This window comes from Triturus cristatus, chromosome 10 (genome assembly GCF_964204655.1).
Source record: "Triturus cristatus chromosome 10, aTriCri1.1, whole genome shotgun sequence".
Lineage (NCBI taxonomy): Eukaryota > Metazoa > Chordata > Amphibia > Caudata > Salamandridae > Triturus > Triturus cristatus.
The window spans coordinates 509,473,279-509,487,330 of NC_140593.1; the positions used below are offsets into that span (position 1 = coordinate 509,473,279).

A 14,052-nucleotide genomic window follows, 5' to 3' on the forward strand; every position below is an offset into this window, starting at 1 on the left:
CGGAACCAGACTAGGCGTTTCAGGCAACTTGCTGAGGCAAACCTGGAAGCCAGCCAGGAGGAAATGAAGCGGTGGTACGACCAGAACGCCACTCTGGTTGAGCTTCAACCTGGCCAAAAAGTGTGGGTCCTGGCCCCTGTGGAGCCTTGTGCACTCCAGGACAAGTGGACAGGACCCTTTGAGATTGTGGAGCGCAAGAGTTCTGTCACCTACTTGGTGGACTTGCGGTCTCCTAGGAACCCCTTAAGGGTCCTACATGTCAATCGACTGAAGCCCCACTTGGAGAGGTCCGAAGTGGGCATGCTCTTGGCCACCGATGATGGGACGGAAGAGGAGTCTGAGCCTCTTCCCGACCTCTTGGTGGCCTCAGAGCGAGACGGGTCAGTGGATGGAGTTAACCTCTCACCCACCCTGACCCCTGAGCAACAGGGTGACTGTCGCCAGCTGCTGGGGCAGTTCCCTGACCTGTTCTCCCTGGTTCCTGGTATCACAGATTGGTGCGTCCATGATGTAGATACAGGAGACAGCCTACCTGTGAAGCACAAGGCCTACCGGGTAACTGACAGGGTCAGAGCCTGCATCAAAGAGGAGGTCTCGAAGATGCTTGCTCTAGGGGTGGTTGAGTCCTCCAGCAGTCCTTGGGCCAGCCCAGTGGTCTTGGTCCCAAAGGCTGCAGCGCCGGGTGCCACGCCCGAACTCCGGTTCTGTGTGGACTACCGAGGACTCAACTCAGTCACGAAGACTGACGCGCACCCCATCCCCAGAGCTGATGAGCTCATCGATCGGTTAGGGGCTGCACGGTACCTCAGCACGTTTGATTTAACGTCTGGGTACTGGCAGATCGCCTTAACTGATGGGGCCAAAGAGAGGTCCGCATTCTCTACACCGGATGGGCATTACCAGTTCCGGGTGATGCCCTTTGGGATGAAGAATGCCCCTGCCACCTTCCAGAGGTTGGTCAACCAGGTGTTGGCTGGGCTGACCGAGTTCAGCGCCGCCTACCTGGACGACATCGCAGTGTTCAGCAGCACATGGGAAGAACACCTGCAACATCTCTGGGAAGTGTTGATGGCGCTGCGCAAGGCAGGCCTCACGATCAAGGCAAGCAAGTGTCAGATCGGGCAGGGTTCAGTGGTGTACTTGGGACACCAAGTGGGGAGCGGCCAGGTGGCGCCCCTCCAACCCAAAGTTGAAACCATCCTGGCTTGGGAGCCCCCAAAGACCCAGACGGAGGTGAGGGCCTTTTTAGGACTCACCGGGTACTACAGGAGGTTTGTCAAGGGGTATGGCAGCATCGTTGCCCCCTTGACAGAGCTGACTTCGAAGAAGCAGCCCAGAAAAGTGATATGGACTGACACCTGTCAGAAAGCCTTCGACACCCTGAAAACGGCCATGTGCACGGCGCCCGTGCTCTTGGCTCCTGACTTCTCCAAAGAGTTCCTGGTGCAGACGGATGCATCAGAGCATGGTGTAGGGGCTGTTCTCTCACAGATCACTGAGGAGGGCTTTGACCAACCCGTAGCCTTTATTAGCAGGAGGCTACTTCCCCGGGAACAAAGGTGGAGTGCGATAGAACGAGAAGCATTTGCTGTGGTCTGGGCACTGAAGAAGCTAAGACCCTACTTGTTTGGGTCTCACTTCCGGGTTCAGACCGACCACAGGCCCCTCAGATGGTTGATGCAAATGAGGGGTGAGAACCCAAAACTGTTGAGGTGGTCCATCTCCCTACAGGGTATGGACTTTACGGTGGAGCATCGCCCTGGCACAGATCACGCCAATGCTGACGGTCTGTCCAGGTTTTTCTGCCTTAGTGATGCAGAACTCCCTGGGGTAGGGTAGTTCTCCCCACTTTTCAGCTGGAGGGGACACGTGTTAGACCTGGCACCATTGGCGTGGGTCACCCTTCCATTTTTGTCTGTGCCTCAATGTGTTTTTGTGTTGGTGTTAGCTGCTCAGGGCACTGTGCCACTGCCATTCAGTGCCACAGTGCAAGTGCTCCCTATGGTAAAATGTATTATGTGAATTGACTTCCACGTTTGGTTTATTTGGTTTACTATCAGTCCCTAGTAGAGTGCACCAGGGGTGCCAAGGGCTTGTATATCCAAATGCTGCTAGTGGGCTTGCAGCACTGCTTGTGCCACCCACCGAAGCAGCGGGGTAAAATGTGTCTAGGGTCTGCCACGGCAGAACCTGCGCGCGGTCTGGTACCGTCGCGCTGACTGAGCAAGTGTCCCCACTTACCAGTCCCTAAACCTTCCCTTAACTACATGTTAGTCACCCCTCTGGTAGGCCTAAGCGCAGGGTGCATTGTAGGCATAGGGTAGGACATGCCCTGATGTGTGTGGCATGTCTTAATAGTGAATTACAGCCATTTTCGTTTTTCACTAGTGAAGGCTACCTGCTCTCCATAGGCCAGAATGGGCTGCTGGGATCGCTACACGCTGTGACCCCAGTGGACTCAGAGAGCATGGTAGAAAGTCATGTTTAGTATGCCTGAACTCGGGATAATAAAATACATCTTTTAGTAAAGGTTATTTTAATATCCTGGGTTTGCAAAAGCTACTTTTAGAAAGTTAGCCTTTGCGTGCCTGACCATCTCAGTCCGCCTCTGCTGTGGGTGTGTGTTCTGCCTAGCAACAGTACAGGAGCAGGGCTGGGGGATTCCAGGAGACAGGTTGGCTGCCAGGTGGTGGGTAGAGAGATTACACCAGGATGGGTGGGAGGAGTACACCCTGACTCTTGAATAGACCTGTGCTCTGCCACCACAAAGCCGGCGCCGCCCCCTGTGGAGCGGCTGATGTCTCTGCCCTGCTGCTGAAAGGAACAAGCCGAGTCACCACAACAGAGTGCTCCAAAACTGGACTGAGCCAGAGCCAGGCCCAGGCCCCCTGGCGCTAAAGAACAAAAGAGTCCCTGTATAAAAGTAGGAGCCTGGCTCCTAAGAAATCAGATCCAGATTGAACCACGAAGGAACTCTGCCCGACTAGAAGGACCTGGAAGAAGCTGAAGGAGGAGTAACTTTCCCTGACCTGAGGGACTGGCCTGCAGTAGGTGCCTTGCTGAGGAAGGAGAGGAAAAAGACTGAAAGAGACTTTTGCACTTTGTTCTTCAACTATCTCCAAGGGCTTGGAAGAAGAGCTTGCCCCCTGAACTGAACCCCAGGACCAGTGGGTTCACCGTGTCTCCGCTCGTCTGAGAATTCGAGCCGTGTGCTTTCTCCCGCCGGAGTGCCCTGCGCACCTTCGCATCCCTCCTAGGGCCGTGACACCCAAAAGCCTGGCCGCCTCCACTCGCCGAGAGCCCCGCTCTACCTGAGTCGCTCTGGACCCATCGAGTCTGGCCGTCCCGCTTCCCTGTCACCTGCCTGCTACTGGAGCGCGCTTGGTGCCCTCTCGCCCTCCCGTCGGATTTCTAGTGGGGAAGTGAAATCCAGCCTCGGACGGCCGCCCGTACGTCGTAACGTATCCGGCCGCCTCGCTTCACCTCCCAGCCTGAGTCTGACCGTGCCGCCCTCCGCAGTGACCTCCCGCACAGTCCGTGTCGGGGGCCCTGGGCCGCACCTGTCTACCGAGAGCCGCCCGCTGAAGTCTCGATCCGGAAGACCCGCGAGGTGCAGAACCTGCATCTCCCCCGAAGACTCGTCCAAGCACATCGCACGTTCCCAGGTACAGTGAACTCTCTATCGGACTCTGGGTCCGCAACGTTCTGATTTCCCCGTATCACTGTATCCCGGGTGCACTGCGCATCATCGTGACTGGATCGACTCAACCGAGCCCTGTGAAGCGCTCGTGATCAAATAAGTTACCAAAGACAAGAACAGTGCCTAATTATCATCTTGTGGCCTCCAGTTCGCAACCGTTATTGATGGTCTTGTACATGCCTGCGTAACAAAGAATCTTTTATATAAAGCATCCGTATTTTTGATACAACTTACGCCTGGTGTCCATTTGTGGGGGATCGTTGTGATTTACTGTGTGTGATCATAAATGCTTAACTGACTAGCGCCCTGAAGTTTAGCCCTGACTGCTCGCGCCACACTACCTATAGGGTGAGCAGGGGTTGTTCTGAAGGGGTAATTCTCTCGCCCTGAATAGAAGAAGGGACCACTGTTTGTCACAAGTACCTACCTGTGCCAACCAGGGGTTCCCCATTCTAACAATAAGCATATCACCCAACACCTGCAAGACCTCCACTGGCTCCCTGTCAAGAACCGAGTAATCTTCAAGCTACTCACCCATGCCTACAAATCCCTCCACAACATCATCCACTAAAGAGTCCTTCTATGTACCCAAAAGGAACCTTCGCTCTGCCGACCTCACCCTAGCAGAAACCCCGCGCATCCCCAGAACCAGAGCAGGTGGAAGAGCCTTCTCCAACATCGTGGCCAAAGCCTGTAAAGAGCTCCCAGTCAACATCAGACACTCCCAGACTTTGCACACCTTCAAGAAGAGCCTTGAGACCTGGCTCTTTGGCTGAACTGGAGCTGCACCCCCAGCGTCTTGAGAACATCACAGGTGAGTAGCGCGCTTTAAACCCCCTGATTGATTGAGTAATGACGAGTCTACCGCCATATACCCTGACAGTGATAAAGGCATGGTATGAAGCAACAAAATACCTGGGCTGGGAAGGAAAACCCACAGGGATGACACCCCTCTGGGACAGCGATCGTCAGAAGGGAGTGTTTGACCTAAGAGCCTTCGCTTAGTGGGAGCTGTTGGGTCTTGAAAGCCTGGGGTACATATGGAGTAGACTGGCATACGTCACATTTACGACCCTACAAATGGAATACGGGATGGGGAATGGCTAAGATACATGCAGCTGGGACATGCCCTACAGAAATATATTTGCGAAGGAGACACTCTGGTAGAGGCCTCTCCGTTGGAGGATAGAGTACTGACTGAACAGTTGCATGAAAAAGCCATTTTATTGTTGTATAAGAAAATAATTAATAATGCTCCGGATACACTGGGCTCACTGAGGAGGACCTGGCATGGGGATGTAGGCCCGATGGAGGAGGAGGAGTGGACAGAGGCATTAAAGGGCCCGTGAGAGGTGGCAATAGGAGCAAAGTTCTGACTAATACAACAGAAAATTCTCCATAGAGTGTACTACCCCAGGTCAGTGTTGCACCGAATGGGACGTAGTGAAGATGCACGTTGCCATAGCGTGTGGAATGGAGGGGACCTTTTACCATTTATTATGGGTATGCCCAGTGCTACAGGTATATTGGCGGAAGGCAGGAGAGGTGATGGCAGCAGTCATGGGCGTGGGGGTGCAGATAAGAGCCTAAAGGGTTCCTACTATTGATCCCAGGGGAAGCAGACTACCGAGACATGTAAAACAGTGGTTGGCACTAGCAGCTGTAGTTTTGAAACAAAATATTGCAAGGAAATGGGGTGCAACTGCTATACCAACAATAGAAGGATGGAAAAATGATCTAGATTGGTGTTGGCAGGCAGAACACACGGTAAATAAGAGCAGGTGATGCCCAAGGAAATGGGAGAAGATATGGGGGGCCTGGCAGATGTATAGGGGCCTATAGTGAGTTTACTGCAAGCAGTAATTTGCCACAATCGCCGGTAATTGCTATGGTGAATGACTGTGTACTGTTGGTTTTTAAAAACAAAAGTATGAAGAGATGGCAATACAATATAACTGTTCCTTATATGTACTGAATACTGATCATGTACCAATAAAAAGTTTTTTTTAAAAACACAGATCACTCAAGGGCATACTAGAGTTGGGGGTAGGCCACTTGAGAGGTGAGAAGTCTTTAATTATTTGGGTGTCACTTTGTCTTCAACCCTCTCATGGAAACCCCATGTGGGCTTCATGTCTCTCAAGCACAGGCAGATCCCTGGTGTCATAGTGAAAGAACATCGAAACTCCTTCAGTATACCCATGGCTCCAGTGTTACAGAACTATGATGCATAAGCAGTTTATTCAGTGCTATACGGCTCTGAATTGTGGGGCTTTTCCAACACATCTTCTCTAACAAGATCTGAGAATAGATTTTTTAGAAGGTTTAGCTAGTCTTCCCCCTAGCATTCCACTGAAACCTCTAATGCTTGACATGAGTAGGATAACAGCTGATAAAGGTAGACTCCGCCCATTGTTATTTTGGAGAAGATTATGGTCCCAACCAGAATTAGTTCAGAACGCCATGGTCCTAAAGTTTGTGATGGAGGCTGATAGGTTTAGTAAAGATTGTTTGGCTCCAGCAAATTAAAAACTACAAGCCACAGGTCTGAGAATGCTGTGGGAAAATCCCTCTTCCAAACCAGTTCCAACAGTCAAGTCGCTGAAAAAACATTATTGTTTGTGGGTAATACAAAGCAAGGCTGGACTGGCTGTTAGCTCCTCGTTGACGGAGAGGGTCTTAGATTTCAAGTATAGTAGGTTTCTGGAACCCTACTGGGATGTTATTACTGTGCTACTGGACAGAAAAATGTATTTCGCATTCAGGGTTAGACCATTGCCTCTGAAAACATTTACCAGTAAATGGGCTTCAAATGAGGATGTTTTGTGCCCTATCTGCAGTAGCTTTGTAGAATCTATTGGCCATGTCCTGGGTATTTTGGACACCGCGAGAAATGAATTAAACTGCTCTGAGGGCAAATGGGGATTTGAAGTAGCTGAACTGCTTTTTAGAATCCTTATACCAGATCTAAGATAATTTTATGCATGTTCTGTTGCTAGGTTTCTGGCGTGGGTATTAAGAGTCAGGATTCTTGCCATAGTAGTGTAACTGGGAATATCTTTGCTTACGCTAACTCTAATTGACTTGAACTTAAATAATGCAGATTTGAGAGCTTCATGGGGGAAGATATGGTGCCCATCAGTCGTGCCTACTTCCCAACCCACATATCAGCATAATATTGACTAACTGTGCACGTACACTGGTAGCACATATTTGCTAGGATAAATTCTACAGTTGATCGTCCAAATGCATTGTCACATTGCATTTTTACTTGAACACAATTGATCTTTGGGCATTAATTAGACTTATTTTTTAAAACCATATAAGAACACCAATTGTGGTGATTTGTCTGAGGTGACACAATATTGTATTTTTTTATTAGCGCAACAATCAGCTTTAATTTTTTTATTTAAACAAATTTTATTAATTTGCGACAAGACAGTGAAAACAGCCTGCAGGGCATTGTGGAAAGCGAGATGTCCATCTCAGGATTCAACACAGTGGGACGCAAAAGTACAGAATAACCCCTCAGACTCGATTGCCAGTCTACCTGTTGGGAAAATACAGGAACGCACATCTCATGCCCGTGCCCGCCCTCAGCTCGGGATCCTGTAGTGGACATTCATACACTCCATGAGCCCCACTGCCCACCTGGTGGCCTTATAATGAGGATCTTAAGGTGTGTGTGGTGAAAGGCGGTGCTATTCTGGAAGATGAGTGGATGGAGGAATCCATGAAGGATTCAGGATTACAGCCAGTAATGAAGTTAGTAAATTCTGAGTGGTCGGGAAGGCAAGGAAATGAGGGGGCAATAAGAAGTTATTAGGAAGTGAGAGGAGAATTAACTGTGAGGGATGGTCTTCTCTTAAGAGGAAGTAAGTTGATTCCTCTGGTTGCATTGGGAGAACACATTGTGTCTCTAGCACGAGAGTCACCCTGGGATTTCAAAGATGAAAATGCGAGTTAGATCTGACTTTTGGTGGCCTGGAGTAGATCTGGTGGTGGAGAGGAAGGCGAGAGTGTATGTGGAATGTCTAAAAAGTGATAAGATATTGAAAAGTAGGACACAACCCATGGTTAGAAACAAAGTACCTACAGGTCCTCGGGAGGAGCTTGCGCTGGACATTGAAGGTCCCTTCCCTATCTTGAGCGTGGATCACTACTTGATATGTTGTAGGGATGTTTACTCTAGGCGGTTGGAAGTTGCGGTTGGAAGTTGCGGCTGTGACATCTGTGAAGTCTTGTGTTGTGATGATAATTTCTAAAAACAATGTTTGATCATGTAGGACATCCCTCGGTTCTTCTTATTGATAATGGAGTGAAGTTAACTTCAATTTTCTTAAGGAACGGGGTATTGTGCATAAAAAATTTGCATTATATTATCCCAAATGCAATGGCATTATTGAGGGATTCAATAACGTTTTGAAGGAAACCATACAGCATTCGAGAATAAGTGGTACATCGTAGAAAGATGGAGAGTGAAAAAGTAAAAGTATTTAGACTGCGTCCCCATTTCATCACCTATGTGAGACAGTCTGAGTTATTTAGGGGAAGGAGACCCAATAGTATGATGTGTCCCAGTGGGATGTAAGTGAAGAAAGACAATGGCAAGGGAAATATGGTAAACTAATCCAAATGGAAAGAAAGGGTTGAAAACAAAATGGTGAGGATGAAAGAAGAGTTTGCTAACTGCCAGAGAGTAAAAGCAACATTGGTAAAAGAGGGCGTTTGGGTTAAGATCAACCTTCCATGTGGGGGTTCAAATGGATCAAAATACAGTGTTCCTATGAGAGTAATAAAGCTGTTCAGGAATGCCATTAAAAGGCATGACCACAAAGTGTGGAACTTGAATAGAGTTGCAAAGTGGTGTGAAGAAAATGAGGAAACGGATCGAGGAAGCCATTTCACAAAAGAAAAAAAGTGAGGACAGTAATAAAGAAGTGAGAAGAAGCTCAAGAAAAGTGGTGGCAACGACTCATCTGAAGGACTTTGTTACAAGGTATTATCCCAAACTAAGATAGAACTCTACAAATTAGAATTTGTGAAAATGTATTGAAAGCAATGAGGATCTTGTTCAGCTCATTGATTGCTGTATAGTCATTACATTTAAGGATTGTAAATAGGTTTGATTATTATTAAGAGGAGAAGGTGTGTGGTATCTTGATGTAAGTTGCAGGCATGTGCATAGAACTTGGGCGGTGTTCTGAATATGCCATGGGGATTCTATGAATGTTATGAGAAGAGAAGACAATTCAAGAGGAAAGGAGGAGCTGGATGAGGTGTATTCCTAGAGCTTGAAATAAACCTGCTCTTTTGAATCAAATCTGCCTGCGACCTTACATCATAAGAGCTTTCCAGGGTGATTTTTCAAATCCCAGCCTGCATCTAATTTAGCTGTCGGAAAGGCACGGAGAGGGGAGCCTCTGAGCTTCTGTCTGTCTATAGAAGGATCTGCACACAATCGCCCCATGGAGTTCTGCAACAGTGCTTTACAGAGTACAGAAAGTGTTGCCACAGCAATGATTTCGAGCACTTTTGGGATGCCTGTTAAAGGATTTAGTGAATCGCCTTTGTTGTACTTTGGCTAGAATTAAATAAACAAAAATTGTAATTGAAAACAAAAGCACCCCACTTTAACGGTGCAGAGTGGTCCTTGCTTTTAGCATAATAAAAACTTGCTCTTTACGTAGCAATTTTATCCAAAGTGCTATACACTGAACGTTTATTAATATGTGTGTTCTGTAGTGCGAGTCACAGCCTAATCTCCGCAGTAAATGCCTAACCTACTGAGTTGGGTCAAAACCCATGTAAAGAAATAAACGGTGATTGAAATGTCTATAAATATATGGGTATGTTTGTCGCAAAACTAGCTTGAAAGCATAATAGTTGAGCAACGACCTTTAACAAGAGGCAGGGAGTACACATGGCCCTGTTATGTGGCAGAGGTCATGAAGATATATTCTTATCCTGGTGACCCAACGGAATGTTTCTTGGGTGAACAAACATCTTCGACCACCATACACACGTTCCTAACATTAAATTCAGGGATACGGTAGGCATTCGACTTAACTTTCAGTGACATTGATGCACATTGAATATAAAAATCAATTGGTGACAACCCATTAATTGTTCAGGACATGTGCCATGCCAGAAGTAAAACCCTGCAGCAATAGACAGGTCACCACTGAATTCCAAATAATATGTGGTTTGCCACATGTTCTGGCTGAGGCTTACAAAAAATGTGATTATCTTTGCAGTCATTGCAAAATGTTTAAAGTTTCAATCGGCAGAGTTGGTGCGCTCAAAATGCCCTATAATTCGGTTACGAAAAATCCCAAGGGACATATGAGTAAAAAAGCACAAGTCAAAACGTCTATGAAAGTCAAAATAAAACGCTAAGTCCAAAAACAGAAAACTGGCTCCTCTGTCATGAAAGAGGAACCGTCGGCCACTGCCATCTTCTGACCACGTTTGGAATTACAATATTATCCCAAAATGGTACATAATGCAGATGTATAGTTTTCCTTGTAATCCGTGTTTTAAAACACTTTTATTAAAATGTGTATAAAATACTCCGATATAAGTTTCACTGTAATTTATTTACAATCAATTATAGCTGAAAGTAGATTCACAAGTCTTTAGAGCGCAGAACGACTCTCTAAAATTAAAATACTTTTTTAAATATAAAAATAGCACTGGCATTCTACAGCTTCAACCTCGAGTCCTTCGCTTGCAGAGCTGTGGTTGCCATTTCAACTCTCTCTTTTAGTAAATCAGCTTCTTCTGGAGTTTTCTGAGCCCGAGCGTTCTTTAGCAGGAAGTGTGTCATGAAAAGCTTCAAACCTTCACGTAACATACCCAACTTCGGGTTGTCAGACACCCTAAAAAAACCAAAAAAAAACCAATCAGCAGCAGATAAACTAACAAAGAAAATTGCATTGACCACAATAGGTTGCGAAAAATAGTTTTTGAATGGATGATTCACAGAAAGTCCGGGGCCTGTCACACTGAGTAGCACTGAGAATACACATATACATTGAATATTTCGAATTAAAGACGACAGAAAATGTAATTAACACACTCCAAACGTATACAGTACATGTCTATGCCGGGCACTCCACGATGCTTTAAATGAGCAGGCACTTAAAAGTAGAGTACCTGCACTTTTAATGGGAGAGTATCGGCACCTCTCAGTAGCACACGGGTACTCTGGGCAATGAGTACCTACACTTCGTGAACACCATTGTAACCACTGTCTGCAGTACGGAAATAGAGGGGGAAATTGGCTTACTCGGGCTCCGCTTCTATGTGTGAGTTGTAACTGGGTTCCAGGACAGTTTCCCTGACACGCCAGTTAAGATTCAATGCCCTGTGCAGCGTGTGCTGGAGAGGGCAGCAACTCTGGGCACATTTCCAAGCAAAAGCTGATGAAGCAGATAAACTGCTGAGACCTTACTTGACACATAAAACCAGATATTGACACCTTGTAAAAGAAAATGACAACCATGCACCACTGATGCTCATTTACGTTGAAGATTGTTGAGATATAAATCATAAAGAAACTCAGTTACTGCATCCTAAAAGCATGCAGACAAGAGTATACTAGACGTAAATTGCTCGTTTATATAAGATAGGTTTGTGCTTACCAAGAGTCCATGGTGCTCTTTTAACGTGAGACAGAAATGTGAAAGTGATAACTCACATGTGTTGGAAGTTTGTTAATCAGTAATCTTTGAATAACGATATACATGTGAAAAATTAACAGAACTAAACGTAAATTGGATAACTATGAACTATTATTAGAGAGTTTCTTTAATACTATGTTTGATTATGTTAAACGTGTGCACCAACGAGAAAAATAAATGGTGATGCATGTAATTGCTTATCCCGATTTCACTGATACTCAGGAAATGATCTTCATGTATGTACTAATGAGAATTACTAGAAACAATTTAGTTATTTTAATAATTTGAAATTATTTTATATGTTGGCACTTTTGAGATGAATTTATGTGCCATAGTTACATGTGCAAATTGCAATGAAATCCAAATGCTCTGTAAACTACCTAGACTTCATAAAGAATATAGAGATGCAAACTTTAGAACGGAAAATATATTTCTATGAACTTATATTGTGTATTTCATGAACTGAAATCCATGCTAGGCTTGCATTTTCTTTCTCGCACTCAATTCTGTTCTTATGAGATTGTCTCATACGCTTGCAGTGTAGAATGATACTGTGTGTCTAAAGACAAATTCCCATGCATATTCCGGGACTGTTAGCTACTAGGTTGACACAATGTGAACATCTGCCATGAGAAATTGCCCTTTCCAACTCACTCATGTGCCTTTACTGAAAGTCAATTGTTCGTAATTAAACAATTTGAATACTTCGACAGCTTATGGGATGATTTTCACCTTTTTGCCATAAAATAGGTCTTCTTCATACTACATGACAATCGTCCTACGCAAACTGACCAATGGACTGAGTGGTCTGATCTGATGAGGTGAACCAGGAATTGCCACCGGCCGAACTAGAACATTATATTACCTGTTGGATTGATGATCGGAGGGGTAGACATCCTCTTTGCTATTTGATGGGCCACATTGTTTTTGACACCTTTCCAATAAGGATTGCTTCCTGTTGGACTGAAAGACACCTTTCGGACTTACAGACTCTCCTCACTAGTGCATACGCTGTGTGTGCTATTCCCAGACTTCTTTCCCCCATGGAAGAGAGAATCGCTGAGCTGACACGATCCATGTCTTTTCCTGAACTCTCCGAGAACTTTTGTAATTGATGGCCCAAAGTAATCCATTTGATTATTTTGTACTCTTAATGTCCGATATTGGTGTATTTACTTGCAAATTATACTGATGAATCTAACCATTTATAAATCCAGTTTCTGTCTATCTTGGTTTGGTCTCCAATCATTGATTGTGCATTTCCATAGTCTAAATGAGGGATGGGATTTCTAACAGATAGGTCTCAAGGCAACAAGTCCTAATGTTGATATTGTGAGTAGCTTTAACTGAGGCTACTAGTTTCAATGATCCTAGCCTGTCTAACTTTCTTCACGGGAATAGGTTTAGCAGTTATAATTCTGAACCTGTATAGTGTGAAATTGAATCCGTGAATCTAATTATTAGCTTATAAGTCAGTTATTCAATTCCTGGTCCTCAATGGATAACTGGATTGGATTCCCTAGGTCCAGCCCCTCTCGGCACGGTTCTAGAGCCATTGGAGGACCAAGTAAATGATACTGAGGTTTAGTGCCAGATAAATGTAAGAATAAAAGTAAATGGACCAGTGGCGCTACAGCAAAGCCAAACATCTGGAATGATATCTGTGTGGAAAAAACAAAGAGAACCTTTTAACTCCACTCAAATGCTTCTTTGATCTTTCCACTCTTTCTTTAACAGAAAATGCTCTTGTTCCACCCTCTAGCTGAAGATGAATTTGCCAGTCTCCCAAAAGCCTGTGGTACCCCAGGTTCACCATCAGACCAGTGACCAGCAGGCTCATTCAAGTACTTCTTTATTAACAGCTCTGCTGCCATCCTGACAACAGCTGCCCTTAACCACTCCCTGGAACCTGGTAAATTCACGGATGATCTCTAAACTTCATCCATAATATACCCATTCTAGAAAATCTGGCACATACCCAGTGTTTTCTTCTATCGTTTCATGGTCTTTTTAAACATTGCCCCTATATTTATCCATACTTAATTATTACACAACTCATCAGTATGGATCCAAATGTATTTAACATCCTGTGAAAAAATGAATGTGCAACATTTATTTCCACATTTATTTAACCATTAAATTTGCACTCTTATTCGGATGCCTGTCGGGGTTTTAGCACTATAAACAGCCACCTATAACAGTACACCCACAAATATATTAGCAAAATAATATCAACATATGCATATATTCAGTAACATGCACCCGTTTTAGGTGTGGCGAAGGGTGACTTTAGCTGAAACACAAGACCTACTTGTCAACACAACACACGATATACAGAAAGGGGTTTTGTGTCAGCCACCTTCAGCCCCCATGAGCCATTCACTTGATGGGCTCTCCATCAGGTCTTGGATCAGCCAATCGCATTTCACATATGTTCATCTTGTGTATTTACAATAGTCTTTGGTGGGAGGGTAAAGTAGTTTATCCATATAATTGCAGCTGCCTCTGGCATTTATGCTGCCTATGTACAAGTAGACTAATAATCACAGCAGACACTACTGCTGCTGGTTATAACAGCAGCAGGAAGCCACCAGGTGCTCAATTTGTTAAACTGAGCAGCCCTGCAATGTGTTTTGTCTGTCTGTCTGTCTGTCTATCTGCCATCAA

General features: G+C 45.4%; 1 protein-coding gene across 1 annotated transcript in view; it reads right to left on the bottom strand.

The window, feature by feature from the left end:
- Positions 1 to 10,280: 10,280 nt before the first annotated feature.
- Positions 10,281 to 14,052, bottom strand: part of NOM1 (nucleolar protein with MIF4G domain 1) — a 294,420-nt gene continuing 290,648 nt past the window's right edge. Inside the window, exon 11 of the mRNA XM_085631969.1 lies at positions 10,281 to 10,581. Coding sequence (XP_085488095.1) covers positions 10,404 to 10,581 — 178 coding nt within the window. The 3' untranslated portion in view covers positions 10,281 to 10,403. The remainder of the gene's footprint in view (positions 10,582 to 14,052) is intronic.